At 41.3% G+C, this 20,139-nt stretch overlaps 1 protein-coding gene across 1 annotated transcript in view; it reads right to left on the bottom strand.

Annotated features, from left to right (window-relative positions):
- LOC137231104 (olfactory receptor 9I1-like) overlaps positions 1-20,061 on the bottom strand; it is a 33,776-nt gene extending 13,715 nt beyond the window's left edge. Inside the window, 4 exon segments of the mRNA XM_067751659.1 lie at positions 5,977-6,461; positions 6,464-6,606; positions 6,608-6,913; positions 20,033-20,061. Coding sequence (XP_067607760.1) covers positions 5,977-6,461; positions 6,464-6,606; positions 6,608-6,913; positions 20,033-20,061 — 963 coding nt within the window.
- Positions 20,062-20,139: the final 78 nt, after the last annotated feature.

Here is a 20,139-nt window from a genome sequence, read left to right as displayed (position 1 = left end):
GAAATCATTAGCATCTGGAGGTTGTTTTTAATTTTTCCCTTTTTTGGAGGGGGAGGATGGTTCTTAATTACACATTCAATTCCTCCAACAAATATAGGATGATTCAAATTTTATTTATTATTATTTTAGTTTGTGAACTTATGTTTATTAAGGAATTTGTCTATTTTCTCTAAGTTATAACATTTATTGGCATAATGCTGGTTATAATATCTCCTTATTCTATTTTATGATATCCATAGAATCTGTAGTAATGCTCTTTTTAATTTATTTTATTGTTATTTATGACTTCTGTTAATCTTTTCAAGGAAGCAAAATTTGACTGTTGAATTTTTAAAAATCTATTTTTATTAACAGCTTTGTTGAGGTATAATTGACATTCATCTGTTTCTATTTCATTGATTTTTTCCCTCATCTTTACTACTTCTTTTGTTCTGTTTTTTTGGGGGGGTTGTTTAATTCAATCTTCTTTTTCTAGGTTCTTGAGGTGGAAGCTTAGGTCATTGATTCTAGACCTTTGCCCCCTAGTATAGTCATTTAGAACTCTATGCACTGTTTTAACATCATCCCCAAGTTTTTACATGTTTATTTCATTAGTGTTCAGTTGAAGATATTTTCTTATCCCCATTTTAATTTATGTTTCCTGCACATGTTATTTAGGAGTGTATTCTTTCATTTCTTCTAGTTATTAATTACTAGTATTACTAGTTTAAATCCATTGTGGTAAGAGAACTTGTTTGGTTTCATTTCAATCCTTTGTGATTTACTGAGACCTGACTAACATAAGGTCCATTTTGGTGAATGTTCCACGTAAACTTGAATGGAATTTGGATTCTGCGGGCTTTGGGTGTGTAGCATTCCACATATATCAATTAGATCACGTTGGTTAGTGGCATTCAAATATCTATTCTTACTGATATTTTTGCCTACTTTTTCTTCATATTACTGAAGAGAAGTGTTAACGTATCCAACTATGTATTTTCTTCATGTATTTTGAAGCTATGTTATTGGGTGCATAGTGGTGTAAGATTGCTATGTCCTCCTGATAAATTCATGTTTTTCTTTATCTCTGGTTGTATTCCTTGTCTTGAAATCTCTTGTTCAATAATAACATAGACATCCTAGCTTTATTATGCTTAGTGTTTCTATGGCATATCATTTTTCATTCTTTTACTTTCAACCTATCTATGCCCTTATCTTTAAAGAGTGTCCTCTGTAAATGGCATATGGGTGTATTTTATTATTATTTGAATTTTAATAGTGTGGCAGTCTCTGTCTTTTGATGAGAGTGCTTTGCCCATTTACATCTAAGACAATCACTGATATGTTTTGGTTTAAGTTTTTTATTTTATAACTTTTCTATTTCTCACGTCTGCTTTTTGTTTCCTGTTTTTCTTTTCCTGACTTGTTTGGCCCTAATTTTTTTTTTTTAGTATTCTATTTTATTTCTGTTTTTGGCTTTTGCCATACCTGTTGGTATAATTTTTTAAAGCAGTTGCCCTAAAGTTACAATAAGCATCATTTTGGTGAGTAATCAACTACCTCAGCGCTTAGTGGCTTAAAACAACATGCATCTATTTACTTATACTAATTTTTGAGTCACATCAGGTGTGGTTGTGATGCCAGTGGGCTGCTAGGCTTTTTCCGGTATTTCTCTACACTGTATTGCAGTGCATTGTGTTGCAGGATTCAGTAAGGCATCTGTGCTGGTAGCACTTGCTTTGATTGAATGTGGAATGAAGTACAAAGATGCAGTTCAGTTTATAAGACAAAAAAGAAGGGGAACATTCAATTCCAAAAAACTGCTTTACCTGGAGAAATACGGACCTAAGGTGCAATTATACTTCAAAGATACCAATGGGCATTGTGTGTTCAGTAGAAAGAAATGTATATGAAAGCTGACTTGTTTGTGGTATTTAGAGGGAACTCTTGGTACCTGAAAATGTGAATCTGGAAGCCTAACTGTGTCATCAAAGTAGTGATGGATTCAGCGCTCCTCAACCACTCTCCTAGTGATTGAAAAAAAGCGAACAAAAAAGAAATCCCTCTATAATATGAATAAAATGTTTAAGAAAAGAAAAAGAAAAAAAAAACCTTCTCAGTTCTGGGCAAGGGGCAGTAATCCAACTGGCATTATAAGTTGGCATACCACAGTTCAAAAATTGGACTTCTGTTTTTCATTATCTCAGCACTAATCATGAAAAAGTTAAGACATTTTTAATTTATTTTTATTTTGTATTTTTAAAAATTTTTATTGGGATATAGTTGATTTACAATTTTTTATTAGTTTCAGGTGTACGGCAAAGTGAATCAGTTATACATATACATATATCCACTCTTTTTTAGAGTCTTTCCCGTATAGGCCATTACAGAGTATTGAGTAGAGTTCCCTGTGCTATATAGTAGGTCCTTATTAGTTATCTATTTTATACATAGTAGTGTGTATGTGTCAAAAGATATTTTTTAAAGCATAATAATTTATAGTTCCTGTTTTTTTTTTTTTTTTTTGGCGGTACGTGGGCCTCTCACTACTGTGGCCTCTCCCGTTGCGGAGCACAGGCTCCAGACGCGCAGGTTCAGCGGCCATGGCTCACGGGCCCAGCCGCTTCGCGGCATGTGGGATCTTCCCGGACCGGGGCACGAACCCGTGTCCCCTGCATTGGCAGGCGGACTCTCAACCACTGCACCACCAGGGAAGCCCTAGTCCCTGGTTTTTATTCTGTGTTTTGACCAATACTTTAGGAAATCTCATGCCACTGAATTTCTTTAAACTATCCAGTGGCTTTAGAAGCAACCACCCACAACACAGTCTTGAATTACTCATGACTTACGTATCACTCACCATGTTAGAGAGAGATTATAGTTCCCACAGCTTTGCCTTTACCAGAGATCACATTTCAGGAGACCACTGTTCATACTCTATTGGTTGTTTCACTATTGTGAGCTATGGGATGCAAGAGTACCAGTCTGCATCCTATCTCATAATACTAGGTATATTCTCACTGTCTCAGTCTCATTCAGGCAAGATAGCCAATCCTGTGATGACTAATTTTATTTTTCAATTTGACTGGGCCATGGGGTATTCAGATACTTGTTAAATATTATTCCGGGTGTGTCTGGGTGAGAGTGTTTCTGGATAAGATAACATTTGAATTGGTAGATGAGTGAAACAGATTGCCCTCCTCAGAGTGGGTGGGCCTCATCCAATCTGTTGAAGGCCTAAATAAAACAAAAGTCTCAGTGAGGGAGAATTTGCTCTCTCTGCCTGTTTTCGAGGTTTTCCCCTGTCTTCAGATTTGGATTCAAACTGGAATGTACACCATTGGCCCTCGGGGTCTCCAGCATGCTGCCTGCAGATCATGAGACTTCTCAGCCCCCATAATTATATGAGCCAATATTTTATAATAAATCTCTTTCTCTCCATCTCTCTGTCTCTGTCTGTCTCTCTCGATAGATATATATTTATATATACATACACTATCTATAGTTAATATATCTATATCTAATATACCTTGATTTCTTCAATTTCTCTGATAGTTTATTGCCTGCAACAATCTTAGGGGTGGGGAATCAAGGCTCCTCTTTTGGGTATGATATGTTTGAAAAGTCTATTAGCCAACTGGGATTAGGCCTTTCTCTTCCTCTCTCATCCTTCCTCCTCTTTACACATGGGCTTCTTTCTTCCCTCTCTCCTACTCCTCCTGTTAATATGGCTGGAGTTATGGCTTCCTACAAAATATTTTTGGCTTCAGTTAGAGTATTTTAGGGTACTTCTCATTTTATGAGTATAGTTCCCAGAGGACTCTGATTAATTGAGTTTTGTTGAGAAGCCCATGTGCGTTCCAACGAAATTGGACCAGGTAGAATGTGCTATTTTGTACAAAACAACTACTCTTGCAGTAACCATATGAAGGAGGGGACCATTTTTCCAAGTATGAGAGGGGTGATTTGTAGAAAATAATTTGAACAATGAAAAAGTAATCTAATTAGTCAGGATTTTGTAGGATGCTGGTAGTTGCAACGGAGGCAGGAGATAGATAAGCCTTCAGGGCAAACAGTTTGAGTTCATTCCCTGTGGACCGATACTCCTACTCCGAGACAGGAATAACAGGACAATTGAGAGAGGAGGCTGGTCCCCGCCCAGATAGAAGATAAGAGACCACATATTCCTTATTCTTGAAGTCAGGAGAACTTCCTGACCACACAAGCGCAGAAAGGTTCCTTGGAGGTCAAAAGGGGAGTGATGCCAGCTACCCATAGGCCTCTTTGGTAGAATCCATCTTGGCTAAGAGATGCATGTGCCCACATGGGAAAATCCTGAGCTACACCAAATATGGACTCTGAACCAGGCAAATCAAAATGATTGGTCCAAGGAAACACGGAAGTAATGCCCCATAAAAGTGACTCAAACTGCCCACGAGGTGCAACTCTATTTCTGAGCCTGCCTGTGTTATCTATCCACACGTACTGTACTTAAATACTTTACTTGTTTCACTACTTTCCGTCTTAGTGGGAATTCTTTTTCTGCAAAGCTGTAGGGCCAGGGCCTTGTCACCGGCCACTGGTCTAGTGGCTAGGATTTGGTGCCCTCACTGCCGTGACCTGACCTCAATCACTGGCTGGGAACCAAAACCCTGTTTCAAGCCGCTGCGGGCCAAGGTCACCTGAGATCACAGCCACAGATAATCCCTGTTGCAGAGTCAATATTGCTTAGCAAATATTCCATTTGCTCTTTCACCTTTAATGGTCCCCATCTAGTGAGGCAGGACTGTGTGACTAGTTTTAACCAGTGGGCTGAAGCGTACTGTCCATGTACAATTCTGTAGTCTTTTATCCCCTGCTCTTGTGACTAGGAGTTTTCATGTTCTAGATGGTGCAACTACAAAACGGTGGAGCCACTTTAAGCCTGGGTCTCTGAATGACTGCATGGAGCCCCCTGCCAATTTGCACAAGAAAAGAATTGTTAACTAAAATAAAACCTTCACATTGGAGCTGACGATTGCCACAGCAAACCCAGCCTATTCTGACTATAATCCAAACCACCAAATTGATTTTCATCATCTTCTTTAATCCTTACAACAATTCTTTCAAATAGGAAATAGTAATTTATTTTCTTTTTGATTTGAGGAAACATACTCTAAGAGGATAAGGTTTTACCTTAGAAGGTAATACCATTTATGAATGTTTGCTATAGATCTCTCAGTGCTGACTTTGCAGACCCCAGGAATGAGTTTATTGAGAGCAGTAAATGTTGTGAGGCAGCCACTGATTTTAGGAGGAGAAACCAAGGAATTGGAGATCCAGGATGTAGAGAATTGCCACTTGAAAGGTAGATATTAGCATCCCGGAGATATTAGGAACCACTTGGGAAGATGTAAGTGGAAGAGTAGCTGAAAGGAAGCACCTCTCCCTCTACAACTCTAATCTGTACCAATTGGAAATTCCACTGGGTTCACAGTTCTTTTCATTACCTTCCTCATAATGAGTTGGCAGGTTATCCATACCATAAGAAAACCCCTTATTCTTTCATTAGTATGATTCCCAGCTATGATCTTCCACAAAGAGTAAAAGTCAATATTAATGAGCACAGAGACAAAAAGGATAAAAAAGGAGAAACTGGAAAACTCAAGCATGGTTGAGTTGGGGAATGGGAGGTTGGATATGGTGGCTGGTTTACTGTGACTATGCTATCTTTTGGCTCTGTGATATCAGAGAGTAGCACTCTGGCCCTGAAGGTTTGGCAGATGGACTAAAGAGGAGGAGGGGAAGAAAAGAGAGGCAGAGGGAGCCATCCAAAAAATGTCACCAAACTTACAGTTTTCCTTGCAGAGCTGGTAGCTCTTGCTCACTTCTCAGGTGCCAGCGAAAGGCACCTACCGTTCATTCTTGAGGGCAAGCACCATATGGTATTGATGCTTATCAGAGCCTGACGATCTGGGGAGAATATGGGTCAGGATGAAGGACGCTCATCTAAGCTACCTCCCTCAGGAACTGGATTTTACAAATGACTTTTCTGATTGCAGCTTTTACGTCTTTGTTCCTCAAACTGTAGATCAAAAGGTTCAGCATGGGGATGACCACAGTGTAAAAGACAGACACAGTCTTCTCCTTCTCTGGGGATTTGTCTGAGTTACTTCTCTGGTACGTGAAGGCAAGTGTCCCGAAGAAGAGAGCAACAGAGGTGCAGGTGGAGAAGGTCTTGGCTCTCCCACCAGCAGACTTCACTCTCAGGATTGTTCTGATGATGAGCATGTAGGAGACCAGAGTGATCACGACATTGGCCAGGAACATGAGTTTGGCAAAAAAGAGGATGACAATCTCACTTTGTGTCACGTTGCTGCAGGCAAGCTTCAGCAGTGGTGGGAGATCGCAGAAGAAGAAGTTGATCTGACTGTCGTCACAGGAGGAGAGGGTAAAGATGCACATGGTATGCAGGATGGCCCCCGATACCCCACAGACATAGGCCCGGCCAAAAAGCCCCTACAGGTGCCCCGAGTAATTGCTACGTTATAGAGCAATGGGTTGCTAATGGCAACAAAGCGGTCATAGGCCATTACTGCCAGCAGGTAACATTCTGTGCCTGTACAGATGGTGAAGAAAAAGAACTGAGCCACAGGAGATGACCGTTTTGCTCGTGGTCAGTGTGGCTGGGACCTGAAGGGTGATGACCGAGGTAGAGCAGGCATCTGGCAGGGCAAGATGGCTCGGGCAGAAGTACACTGGGGTGTGGAGTTGAGTGTCCATTTGGATTAGGATAAACATTCCCACATTTCCCAGATGGGTGACTAGATAGAAGACGAGAAACATCAGGAGGAGTGGAACGGCCGGTTCAGGGTGATATGTGAAACCCACAAGAATGAACTCTGTCACAGTGGTGAGATTTCTTTTGGCCGTAGGCGCCACGTGGCTGGCTGGCCTGAGGAGAATGGAAGTAGAGATTCCAGAGCTGAAGGCCTTTGTCTTCTTCAGTGTCAGACCTTAGGTGAAAACCTCAGATATTTTTCTGCTCAGAGAGAGAAGAGAATGTTATCATTTTAAGAATCTACAACTGACAGTGACTATGGAAGTGTTTGCCTATCTCTGCATCCCTCCTGAAAATGGACCTTGGGGAGGTATTTCTTCAGGTTCACTTGCTTATTGTCTGTGACTTTCTTTCAGAACAGAGAACTGTAGACTATCAAGACTGGAAGGGACCAATCTGGAGTCTCTCTCTTCTAGAATATTCCCAACAAATTGTCATGTAGCCCAGGTGTACACCAGGGCTGACACATATGGATTCTAAGGCTGTGCCCTGTTAACTCCCGGCAGGGCCATTTGTATAGACTGTGATGTGAATGATGCCTCCAGAGTGGTCAGATGCAGAATCCTGTGTTATGCGATGGGGTCTTTCTGGGCACTCTGCCTTTGGAACATTCTCCCTGTTGGGAAAGCCACAGTGCTCTTTCTGCATCTTCTTTTTTATTTTTATTTTTTTTACATCTTTTTTGGAGTATAATTGCTTTACAATGGTGTGTTAGTTTCTGCTTTATAGCAAAGTGAATCAGTTACACATATACATATGTTCCCATATCTCTTCCCTCTTGCATCTCCCTCCCCCCCACCCTCCCTATCCCACCCCTCTAGGTGGTCACAAAGCACCGAGCTGATCTCCCTGTGCTATGCGGCTGCTTCCCACTAGCTATCTACCTTATGTTTGGTAGTGTATATATGTCCATGCCACTCTCTCGCTTTGTCACAGCTTACCCCTCCCCCTCCCCGTATCCTCAAGTCCATTCTCTAGTAGGTCTGTGTCTTTATTCCTGTCTTACCCCTAGGTTCTTCATGACATTTTTTTTTTCTTTCTGTATCTTCTACACATAAGTATTATGCTCGATTCTGCACGTTGAGTAAAATACCTCTCTCCCAAGACAGTTATTATACCTACTCGTATCTAGTCTCCTATTCTCCAAGTCAACCATTTCCAGTCATTTCAGCAACTCCTGGTGAGCCCTTTCATAATCCATTTCTGCTCTCCTGTGAACAAGGTTATCGTCTGTCTTGGATCTCTTTCTTGAGGGTCCTTGAGAGAAAGTGATTCTGTGAAAACCATTAGATTTATGGAGCCCTTATTCTGTGTTGGACATTTCCACATTAATTGGCTGATTTCTGTCAATAATCCTGAAATAGCCGTTATGAATGTCACGCTTGAAATGTGTAAGCTGAGGGTCAGGAACTTAAAGTGGCTTTTGTCAAAGAATAAATTGCAAGTGCAGAAGCCAGGATTTAAGCTATGGTGTCACAACCCTAGGGCACTGCTTGTTTCATTAATTTTTAGCCTTTGTAGTCTAGAAGTAGCTCACAGAGAGGGGGTTCATAGAATTTGGTAGAACCAGTTTCCTGTAGAAATCAGGTTGATTCTTCACTTTCTGGTGGTGGAATGAGTTCTTTTGTAGCTGTTGATGGCTCTGGGCTCTGTTCTCCAGGACGATGCCTCTAGGGGTTGAGGGTGGAGGCTGCTCCGTCAGGGATTCTGAGACACATGGGGAGGCTGGTTGGAGTCAGGGTTAAAGACTTGTTTGTGAACTATGGGGTTCTCACTAGCCGTAGAACTTCCACAGAACATTTCAGTTTTGATCCTGAGAATTCCATGGTTCATAGGCAAAATCAAAGTCCTGGTGTTTCAGACACAGAATACCAGGTCCACCAAGTTTCTAACAATTAACTTATCAAAGTAAGGTATGGAAACAGATGCCTATCAAACGTACTGATTAGTGGTAGCTTGAGTATGGACCACCCTGGTTTATTTCATTGCTCCCATCTTCTTTGATCTTAAACATCTTTCTTCCAGAACACTGCTGTTACTGTGATATTTCTGTGCTCCAACCACCTGCTTCTTTCTGTCCCTCTGTTAAATGTTTCCCATCATTTTTCTCTTCTCTGCTTCCTCATAACTTTGACTTATACATAGTTGTGGCTATTCACCCCATGGAAGTTCATCATCTTTAGCTCTATTGAAAAACTGAAAAATTATTTCAGTTTTTTTTTTAGTTCAAATACTTTAAAAAGGGAATTTGATTTATCCAGCTGCCTTTTTGAGAGCCAGTCCAAAAGTTAAAAAGTTGAAATTATATAGCCAGCCTACATATTAACTGTCTGCTGTGTCCAAAGGGTCAGTTATGTGATACAAAACATAGCTTCAAGCCTTCAGGTGGGTTGTGGAAAGCACCGGCATTGTGACATCTCTTTGAGACCCGAGTCTCGAAAACTCAGTTTGGAACCTACTGGTATAGGCATCCTGAATTTGCACTCACATCTATTATTCTGTTCCATGGCTCAATACATCCTTCTTTCAAAGCAGAATTCTGTATCCTTATTTAGCCACAGAATCTTCTCTTCCTTCTTTCCACAGAGATGGAAATTTAGAGACATGGAACCCATGCTTTAGGACACCCTTAACTAGATGTCCTCCAGCAATTTTTTTGCTATGCTTATATCTGAAGCTCAAGATTATAAATATAAGTTTCTTTGAAGCTTTTAAAAGATTACTCTGAATATTTCAATATTTGGACTAGATAGCCAGCACATTCAGATTGCTAAACAATCATATGCTTTAGAGACTTATAGCAACATCCCACTGCTTAGTAGGATTTGGACTGGCCAATCCCACCATGTTTTTTCAGAACAGTCATGACCTTTCAGTCCAGCCCTTGGACATGTTCCACAACATTTGCATAACTTAGTTCACACGGCCTGAGAATAGACACCATCATGCCCTCGTTGACCTAAAAAGAAATATTCATCTGGCAGCTTTCTTCTGGATGGTGGTAGCTAAAACGTGTACCTATTCAAAACATTGTCTCAGTGGGTAAACCTCACAATGAGAACATTCCTTGGAACTGTGAGCCATTAGCTGTTGTCTGGTAGTTTCTGTGTCCACGTCTGTCCAATGTCTGACATTATGTTAGAAGAGCATCTGGGTGACTGGTTTCTCTTTCTCTCCAGGATTTGGGGGTCACTGTGCCCATGACCCTCAGGATGGGCTCATATGCTCTTCTCCACACTGGTTGGAAATACCTATGACCCTCACACAGAACCCTGGAGTCGGAAAGGACCCTGTGAGGCAGTTCTGTGATTTTCCTGCTCTGCTTGTCAGAGACCTCAGCCTTTGTGGAGATGCCTCAAGGGACACAGCAGTGGGAAGTAAATGGGAGGCTGAGCAGGTGGGGAGCTGCCAACTCAGCCCCAGCTTCAAACAAAGCAGAGCTTCTTTTAACGCTGGTAAACAAACAGGTGTTTCATTTCATTTTGTTTGAAAAGGGCGTTCCAGTGTTAAAAAAAGATTAACATCTGGTCCAACATGTTCTTTTCATTGAGCAGAAGAGAATATTGAACCTCGGAGAAGAAGTTAACTTTTACCTGATGTGTCAGAAAACATTCCCTCCCAAATTTATCTTGATGGGGTCTCAATACGAGCATCTTATTTGGTGCCTCGGGAGAGACCATGAAGTTGGGAAAGAACAAAGCAGTCCAGGATGGAGCCACAGGGATGGGAGGATTGCTACGACATAGTCAGGACACTCAGAGGCCAGGTCACCGAGGTTTCCATCTCGTCACCTTCCTCACTGCACATCCCCTCCTGTAACTTCCATTTCTACATTATCTTTTCAAAAGCTTCTTTCAGGGGTCTTTCTCTCTGACCTCACCAGCTGAGACAACCTCCTCAGAGGGGTGGGACTCATCCTTGGTACGTGCTCTGAATACCTAGTTATTCAACCATGTGGGTGACAGGGGAGTAATAATATCTCGATGCCAATTACTGTTCCCTGCACTTGACATTATTTGTTCCTAACTGCTGCAACCATCAGTAAGTACGTAGGTCTATGCTTGTTTCACAGAAGACAGAATTAAAGCCTTGGGAAAATAACCTGTGCAAAAGGTCACACAGATAAAATTTAAATTTTTTCAAACTTTCGGAAAGCACACTTAATAGTCTCTGGAAAATATATGATCTCCTGACATAGTTACAAGATTTACATTACCTCATAGGGAAAGAACTGGTCCTTTTGTTCCCGCGAGGGACTTCTATGAAGCACTGATGATATTTTTGTTTTCTGAGCAGATCCAAGGAGATTGCTGCTGTGGCGATCTGAAAGCCATAGTAAATGCAATTACCTAATCTTCCTTGGGCTGATTTTATGGATATGCGGAAACCCACTTTTGAATAAACTAGCAGCAGGTAGCAAGACCAGGCTGTGCACTCAGTTTTATCCAGAGTTCCTGGGCAACATTCAAAGCTTGCAACCTCCAGGTTCTCCAGGTGTCTAACTGTTTCGCCTTCTTGCCCAATTCAGATTGCCTTGTTTCTGAATCGTTGAGTTTTCTGATCCAATTGAAACCTTTGGTGTTTTTAACATCTTACAGGTGTCACCTAAGATGATGCTTCTGGTATGAAGGTGGTAATGCTAAATGAAAGGGGGACTCTTTTTTCTCTATGATTCACTGTGATAATTCACCTGCCTGCAGTGGGGGTTACGTGAGTCCAGACTTGCCTGCAAATCACAAAATGAGTGGGTCAGGGCTTTATGTTTCTGGGAGAAGTCTTCTGCCATCAATTAGAGCTGACTCAGGGCTCTCAGTAGGTAAGAAAACAATGGGTCTGGGGATTAAAAAGCTCAGGAGGGTACGTGGTAGATCCTAAATGACATAATTTCCCATGTTCCTCTCTGTGCTCGTCAGGGACTGAACATCCTCACTTCCATGCCACTTCCTCCAGGGCTGGAAAGAAACGGAGAGACAATCCAGACCTACTTTGATACATTACAGATGAAGGTACAGACCCGGGGGTGGTGGTGCACGTCTTATCCGAGGTCACATAGCTTCTCAGCTGCCAGCTGGAGGGCTGATCAGAAATGATGGTGGAGGATGGCTATGGTCAGGGCGAGGAGACTAGGACCGTGAAACCACAGCCTCACCCATTAGTCTGGTCTGCTCAAGGATTCTGCTTCCTTCCAGACCCAGTTCAAGTCTTACCACTTCTGGGAAAGGTGACTAAACCCAATATAGATGTTCCCAGCCCTCAGTTCCCAGCCCTCTTTCCATTCTATATTGAGGCAGAGTCTGGAGTATCAGGTCTTCTTTAGTTTAAACATCTGCCTCACAAAATATTCTGTGGGAGAAGGGTTCAGTCCTTCAGCCTATTTATTATTTTTTTAAAAAAATTTTATTTTATCTTGGAGTATAGGTAATTTACAATGTTGTGTTAGTTTCAGGTATACAGCAAAGTGATTCAGTTATACATATATCCACTCTTTTTCAGATTCTTTTCCCATATAGGTTGTTATAAAATATTGAGTAGAGTTCCATGTGCTATACAGTAAGTCATTATTAATTATTTATTTTATATATAGTAGTGTGTATATGTTAATCCCAAACTCTTAATTTATCCATCCCCCCACCTTTCCCCTGTGCTAACCATAAGTTTGTTTTCTACGTCTGTGAGTCTCTTTCTGTTTTGTAAATAAGTTCATTTGTACCATTTTTTAAGATTCCAGATATAAGTGATATCATATGGTATTTTTCTTTCTCTGTCTGACTTACTTCACTTAGTATGATGATCTCTAGGTCCACCCATGTTGCTGCAGATGGCGTTATTTCATTCCTTTTTATCAGCCTATTTAATTTTGAAATAAAGGAAGATCACTTTAATGGTGTTAAATCAGTAACAGCAACAGAACTGGGAAAAGTCATAACTGAGAAGGGGCCTCCTAGGGCCCCTTGATTTCCATTCTGTTGTTGCCAAGGAAAGTGGGGAGGCACATCATCTGTCTGTGTATCACTGAATCATATGTCTTAGTTTGGCTTATTTTTGATCTCTCTCTCTTTGTATATATATTTGTTTTCTAGTTGTTTCTAGTTGGTTGTTTTCTTGAATAAGATAAACATTAATTCTTTTTCCACATAAAAGAAGCCTGGAGAGAGGCAGTCCATGGCTGGTATGGTGGATTAAAAATGTCATCAGGGGCTTAGGTCCTTTCTGCTCTGCTGTTTTCTATGCGTGGCTTTTAGCTTCATGGTCACCTTGGTAGCTGAATGGCAGCCAGGGCCCCAGCCATCACATCCACACTCCAGATCAGAAGAATAAAAACCTAGAGGCAAGTGTTTCGAGTTTTGTGCTATTATAACAATGCTTTATGAACATTCTTGCACCTGCACCCTGGTAGGCACGGGCAAGAGTTTCACCATCGTGCATACTTAGGTCACTGAAATAGCTGAGTCACTGGTTATGTGTATCTTTGATTTTTAAAGGATAATGCCAAACTGTTTAACAAAATTGTTAGACTAATTCATACTACCCATTTTCCATATCCTTGTCAATATAGTGGTGTCTTTAATTTTTACTCTTTAATTTTTGCTAATCTAACGAGCATACTGTGGTTTCAATTGGCATTTTCCTGATTACTAACGAGAAGAAGCATCTCTTCATAGGTTTATTGGCTATTTGGATAGTCTCTTTTGTGAATTACCTGTTTGAGCCATCTTTTCTTAGTGATTTTTAAGTAAACTCACGGGCACGTGCGCACACACACACTCACACAATATAATAGTCCTTGTTGATTGTGTGTCTTAAAAAGATTTTTTCCTATTCTGTGTTTTGACCTTTCATCTTCTTGATCACGTGTTTTAATGAACAGAACCTCTTTAATGGATACTGACACATTTAGGGATAAATTTATGATTAATGCTTTCTTTTTACATATATGAAATTCTTCCACATAACGAGGTTATGAGAACATTCTCCTCTATTATTTTATAAAACTTTTATTAACTTCCCTTTCATATTTAGTTCTTTAGTCCACTGTGAATTCATTTTTGTGTGTGGTGAGAGGTAGAGGTCTGTATCAGTTAGGGTACTTACAAGTAACGGATGACACATTCAGCTTGGGTAATGTCTAGTAAAGTCACTATTTAAAAAAGGTGTGGACAAGATTTAAGAAAACCAAGATGGGATGATGCGGTACCTCACAGCTAGTAACAGAGGGAAACCATTACCAGTCTTACAAGTCGTCATTCATATTGTGGCTTTTTGACCTTCAACCGGCGACTTCCAACATCACTGTGTTCAATTGCCTCAAGCCAGCAGAATGGGAAGGAGCATGGCTTGTTGGAAATGGTCTACACCATTTATTCAAACATTCCATTGGCTAAACTCTCAGCTACATGTCTATACTTAGCTGCAAAGGAGGCTGGTTAAAAGTCTAGTTTTTTAACCAGTCCTAGCTGAATAACATGAATCATTTGGGATCAGAGGGCAAACGGTGGTAGGCAGCCCCTTAGATGGCCCCTGATGATTCCTGCCCTCTGGTATTCACGTCTTTGAGTAATTTCCCTCTCTTGGGAATGGCCTGGATTTAGTGACTCACCTTTAGTAGATAAGATGTGGTGGGATGTTACTTTTGAGATTAAGTTTCAAGAAGACTGTGGTGGGCAATCATTTCTGAGGAAAGTCATCTGTCATGTTGTGAGCTGCCTCACGGGGAGGTCCACGTAGCAAGGAACTGACATATTTGGCTACCAGTGGGGAAGGATCCAAGTCTTCCCAAATCCATGCCTTAATTAACTTTCAGCCCTTGCCAACATGTTAATTACAGCTTTGTGAGAGACCCTGAGCCAAAGACATCCAACTAACCTGTGCCTGGATTCCTGCCCCTACAGAAGCTGCAATAGGAAAGGTTTGCTGCTTTAAGCTGCAAAGTGGACAACAATAGACAACAATAGACAGTGACATGCAGTAGGGGAACTGTTGTTCTATAGCCTCACGGGGAGATGCTATCGATGGCAAACAGAGCTTCAATACTCTGCTTACGTCTTGGGGTTCTTTTTTCCCCTTGGATGTTTAGCGTTTGATTTCTTAGTATCTTTTCGCCTTTTTATTTTATCTTTTTACATGGTTTTAAGGAGCCAGCTTGGTCAGAAAATCCTAGTCCACCGTATTGCCAGAAATAGAAGTCCTGTTCATTTAAATCTTTCTGCTTTCCAATAGATCTTTCTTGAGCACCTACTGTGATTCAGGAGGTGCACTAAAAATAGCAGTTCTTGCCTCCATGGAACTTACATTTTACTGGGGGTGGGGATAAAAAACAAACATGCAGTTAGATATCAGGCATTGTTGTGTCTTGAAGAATAAAATAGCAGGGTAGGGGGTTAGACAGTGACATGCAGTAGGGGAGCTGTTGTTCTAGATATGGTGGTCAAGAAAGGTTTCTCCCAAATGAGGCAACATTTCTGCAGAGACCTGGATAAAGTAAATGAACGGGTCTTGTAGGTTGATAATGGGTGGTGGAGGGGCGAGGAGAATGCTTGTGTAGATAGTTTCTCCTTTGTAGGTCTGCAGAGGATGCTGGGAAGCAGGCATGGATCTCTCATTCCTTTTATTTCAGAGGGGTTGAATGTAGGGGACTTGGACACCGCTTGGTGGATTGTGGATCTGAGAATCATTGTTGCTCTCAGTCTCTCAGACATCAATAGAGCTGTCTTATCTGGAACAAGCCCCATGGCTCATGCTGACTTAAATGCCCAGGTCCTATCTTAGCCATCACAGAGAATAGGGTCCGTGTAGGTTCTGAATAAATTTTTATTGAATAACCATTACATGCAATCTCTTCCAGCTTCTATTCATCCAGCTGCTTAGCCCAGAACTGGCAAGTGAATAGGGATTTAGGCTGAGTAAAGTTCTCTCCTTGTTCAAAGAGGTTAATAGGTCTTTTATTTTATTTATTTTGTTTTCTCTTACCTATGACCTTTGAATGTCCCTTCACATGACTCCCAAGTTCCTAAGCAGGAAAACCATCTTTTATGATTCCTGGAGAAAGAGCCTAATGAATAAGGCTATTTTTTTGTTGTTGTTGGGAGAAATTTATTTATTTATTTATAATTTAATTTTTATTTTATATTGAAGTATAGTTGATTCACAATGTTGTTTTAGTTTCAGGTGTACCGCAAAATGATTCAGGGGCCATTTTGCCTTAAGTCACTCTGTACCAGAGAAGGGACAATTGTTTATAAAATGGTGTTCAAAGGCGATATAAGAGAGTAGATAAGACTAGAGTTTCTGGAACCTGAGTCCCTGAGCTCAAATCAAGAGGCTTGCTTCCGTGACCCTGGACAACTTAACTTCTCTGTGTCTTATTTTCCCCATCCCTACGAGGGGATAATAATTGCACCTACACCATAGGGTTGCTAAGGCATCATAGAGTTGTTAAATACATCTAAAAGTTTTTAGAATAGTGTCTGACATATAATAGGTGCTCTGTTACTCTTAGCTGTATTAATAATAATAATATTTTATTAGGAGCTAGGACAATGAGTTATTAGGTTCTTTAGGTTGTAAAAGAGGCCATTCAGATTATCTAGTAGAATATGGGTCTATGGTTAAGACTTTTATGCTCCAAAAAGGAGACAGGGATTGCTTGGGGGTACCTATTGGGAGTGCTGGAACTCAGTCTGGAACATAACTCAAGATTTGGAAAGATCTAGTGTAGCACCAGGGACTGGTTTATACGGCTGCCTCCTCAGCGTCTGACATTTGCTCATTTCCTCTCTGGTCTGTCCGTAAACATGACTCAGCCATTCTCTCCATAGCTTATCATCATTTGTGAGTCTCATTTCTCAGCTAACTTAGTCTTTTCCCATATTTTTCAGTTTAAATCCCCAAGGGGGAGATACTTTTTTTTAAAAAAATGAATAACTAATTCATTTTTGGCAGCATTGGGTCCTCGTTGCCGCGCACGGACTTTCTTTTTAGTTGTGGCGAGTAGGGGCTACTCTTCATTGTGGAGCGCGGACTTATTGCGGTGGCTTCTCTTGTTGCGGAACATGGGTTCTAGGTGCGCGGGCTTCAGTAGTTGTGGCACGTGGGCTCAGCAGTTGTGGCTCGCAGGCTCTAGAGCACAGGCTCAGTAGTTGTGGTGCAGGGGCTTAGTTGCTCTGTGGCATGTGGGATCTTCCCGGACCAGGGCTTGAACCTGTGTCCCCTGCATAGGCAGGTGGATTCTCAACCACTGCGCCACCAGGGAAGCCCAAGGGGGAGATATTTTTATTGCTCCTGCTTAGTAATCTTACAGCTCTAGAGCATCTCATGGCTCTCTACTCTGTTCACGCATTGATGAAACCTGGGTCAGGGGCTTATTCTACTCTGATCACTTGAAGGGGAAGGTCAAGTGCTAGAACAGAGGTTACCTAAGCTATGAGTGGGGAAGTTTCTCCTGCAATGAGAAAATGATAGAAGTATAGACACACTCTTCATTTACTTTATTTATTGAGTCTCATAATGAGACCCAGTCCTTTCTTTATTCAAAGAGTGTAGATATAATCAGTGTCAATGAGGGCAGATCTGCTGTAACATACTGGAGAACTCCTTTCCATTAGAGTTCTATAAGTATGGAATCCTTTGGCCCTGATGACCAAGCTTAAACTAGTTCCCAAAGGGGAATTTATTGTAGGATTCCAATGTGCCTTAAGGAAGCAAGAAAATAACTGTGGCTGCTTCTTAGTACAATGGGAAGTAGGAAATAGAAACTGTCAGAGCTCTTAGTCTTTTTTGTTGCAGGTTCTTTTTGAATAACGACTTTTTGCCCCTCTCTTGACTTCTCTACTTTGGACAATCGGGTCTCCTATGCTAAATCTCTTTTACATGTTGAACTTCATAATGCCCATGGAAAAATTTTTATTAAACCTAACGTGGGTCAGGTGCTCACTTCTGAACAGATCAGCTGTAGGTAGGCTGAAGGGCCATCTTAATAAGATGGTTGCTCCCATATAGAAGGGCATGTGGAGGATCAACTTCTCATAAATTCAAGATCGGTTAGAGGGGCTTATTGGGCACACAACAAGACATTCAGTGAAACAGACATCCTTTGCCTACCCTTGACTATGTGGGATGTAAACAAAGGCACTCTCCCCTTCCATCCCCCAAGTTAAACACCCATATTGATTTTATTTCTTGGGTGAAAAGGATTTATATTCACCTTCCCGAATTCATTCTCTTGCCCTATCATTTGTTCATGATCTCCTTACTATTTATTCACGGCCATGGAATTGTGGCAAGGCCCAGGGTTGACATCGGAAAGTGAGGGAAAGGGAAGGGAAGAGAAAAATATATATTGAGCAATTAATTGGTGCTAGATTTCTTAGTCATCACCTTTTTTAATTTCTACCATACACTCTTAAATTAGGAGTTGTCACATTTGTTTTAGATGAGGAAATTTAGGATCTGAGAAATTAAACCATTTACCTTAGGTTTCACAGTGAATTAGTGGTAGAATTGGGATTCAGATACAAGCCTGACATTCCTTGCCTATGCGGCTGCAAACTCTGAACAAAGGGACTTTGAGCAAAGGCCCAAAGGGACTATGAGAAAGTGTTTTCTGAATTGCAAGGTGGGATCGTCTACCTAACCATGTCTTCGCTATTTGCCGCTTCCGTGAGGCTCAAATGAGACCATGCATGTGCCGTAAAAATGTGTTCAAAAGCAATTATTGAGAACTCATCTGGTCCGAACTCTGGACTTGGAGACGAGTTCAGCAACGAAGAAAACAGACTCTGCCCTGAAGGGTTTTGCAGTCTCGTGCAGGAGTTTCAGTTACTTTCCCCTTACCACATCTTTGGCCAGAGAAGATAATACATGGTTCAGCGTTTTCCTTATACCTGCCTTATACCTACCTTTGCTCTCTGACTTTGCCATTCCTGGAAATAGGATGCTTGATAGGAGAAAACTGTTCATGAGGCAGGCTATGTGAGTGGAGAGGAGAGGCAATGCACCATATCCTTCAGCAACTAAGGAATTAGTCCTTGAGGAAACATCCCCAAAGGCTTAATTCACCTTGAAGATATCAGAGTAACAACAAAGCAGGAATAACAAAACCTGATTAAGTGATTAAGTGGGAAGGCAATTTGCAAATTTGGAATTTGCAAATTTCATTGTTCTGGCTTGAGTTCTCCAAGCGGGCGACTGGAATGTCTAGAATGGTGAAGATGAAGGATCATTTTTTTTTTTGCAGTACGCGGGCCTCTCACTGCTGTGGCCTCTCCCGTTGCGGAGCACAGGCTCCGCACGCGCAGGCTCAGCGGCCGTGACTCACGGGCCCAGCCGCTCCGCGGCATGTGGGATCCTCCCTGACCCGGGCACGATCCCGTGTCCCCTGCATCGGCAGGCGGACTCTCAACCACTGAGCCTCCAGGGAAGCCCGAAGGCTCATTTCTTAAACACTCCCTTCCCTTGGCCATTTAGAGACTCAGTTTTGTCTTACACAACACTCCTCCCTTACTGAGATGATCAGTCACTCATGCACTTAAAAAAAAAAAAAAAAAAAAGACTATTTAGTTTTATCCACAGGGATCTCCTGATATAATCCTTGTCCCGGAAAAAAAGGCGGTACTGATGGGAGCAAAACTGAGAGAGAAAGGATGGGAAACCCAAGCATGCAAAGAGTATTGGGCTGGATTGAGATTAACTGAAGACCTCTGGGGACTCTGAGATTCTGTAAATTATGATGTCAGTGAGCAGTATGAGACTTCTGGGTTCTTAGGAATGGACTGGAGGTGGGAGAGGGAGAAGAAAGTACATTTGAATTGCTGGAAATAAATGTTATCACATTTGCAGTTAAAAGTTTTTAAAAAAATCTTTTATTGAAGTATAGTTGATTTACATAGTGTTAATTTCTGCTGTACAGCAAAGTGACTCACTTATACATCAATATACATTCTTTTTTCATGTTCTTTTCCATTATGGTTTATCACAGGATATTAAATATAGTTCCCTGTGCTACACAGTAGGACCTTGTTGTTTATCCATTCTATATATAATAGTTTGCATCTACCAACCCCAAACACCCACTCCATCCTTCCCCCACGCTTCCTCACCCTTGGCCACCACAAGTCTGCTCTCTATGTCTGTGAGTCTGTTTCTGTTTCATAGATAAGTTTATGTGTGTCATATTTTACATTCCACATATAAGTGATATCATATGGCATTTGTCTTTCTCTTTCTGACTTACCTCACTTTGTATGATAATCTCTAGTTCCAACCATGTTGCTGGAGATTTGCAGTTTTTCTTGTGTGCCTGTGGTACCTCTCTACCTTCTTTTTGTTTGTGGGTACCGGTTGCA

The sequence above is a fragment of the Pseudorca crassidens genome, chromosome 9, assembly GCF_039906515.1.
Source record: "Pseudorca crassidens isolate mPseCra1 chromosome 9, mPseCra1.hap1, whole genome shotgun sequence".
NCBI lineage: Eukaryota > Metazoa > Chordata > Mammalia > Artiodactyla > Delphinidae > Pseudorca > Pseudorca crassidens.
This window is presented reverse-complemented; position numbering and strand designations above follow the sequence as displayed.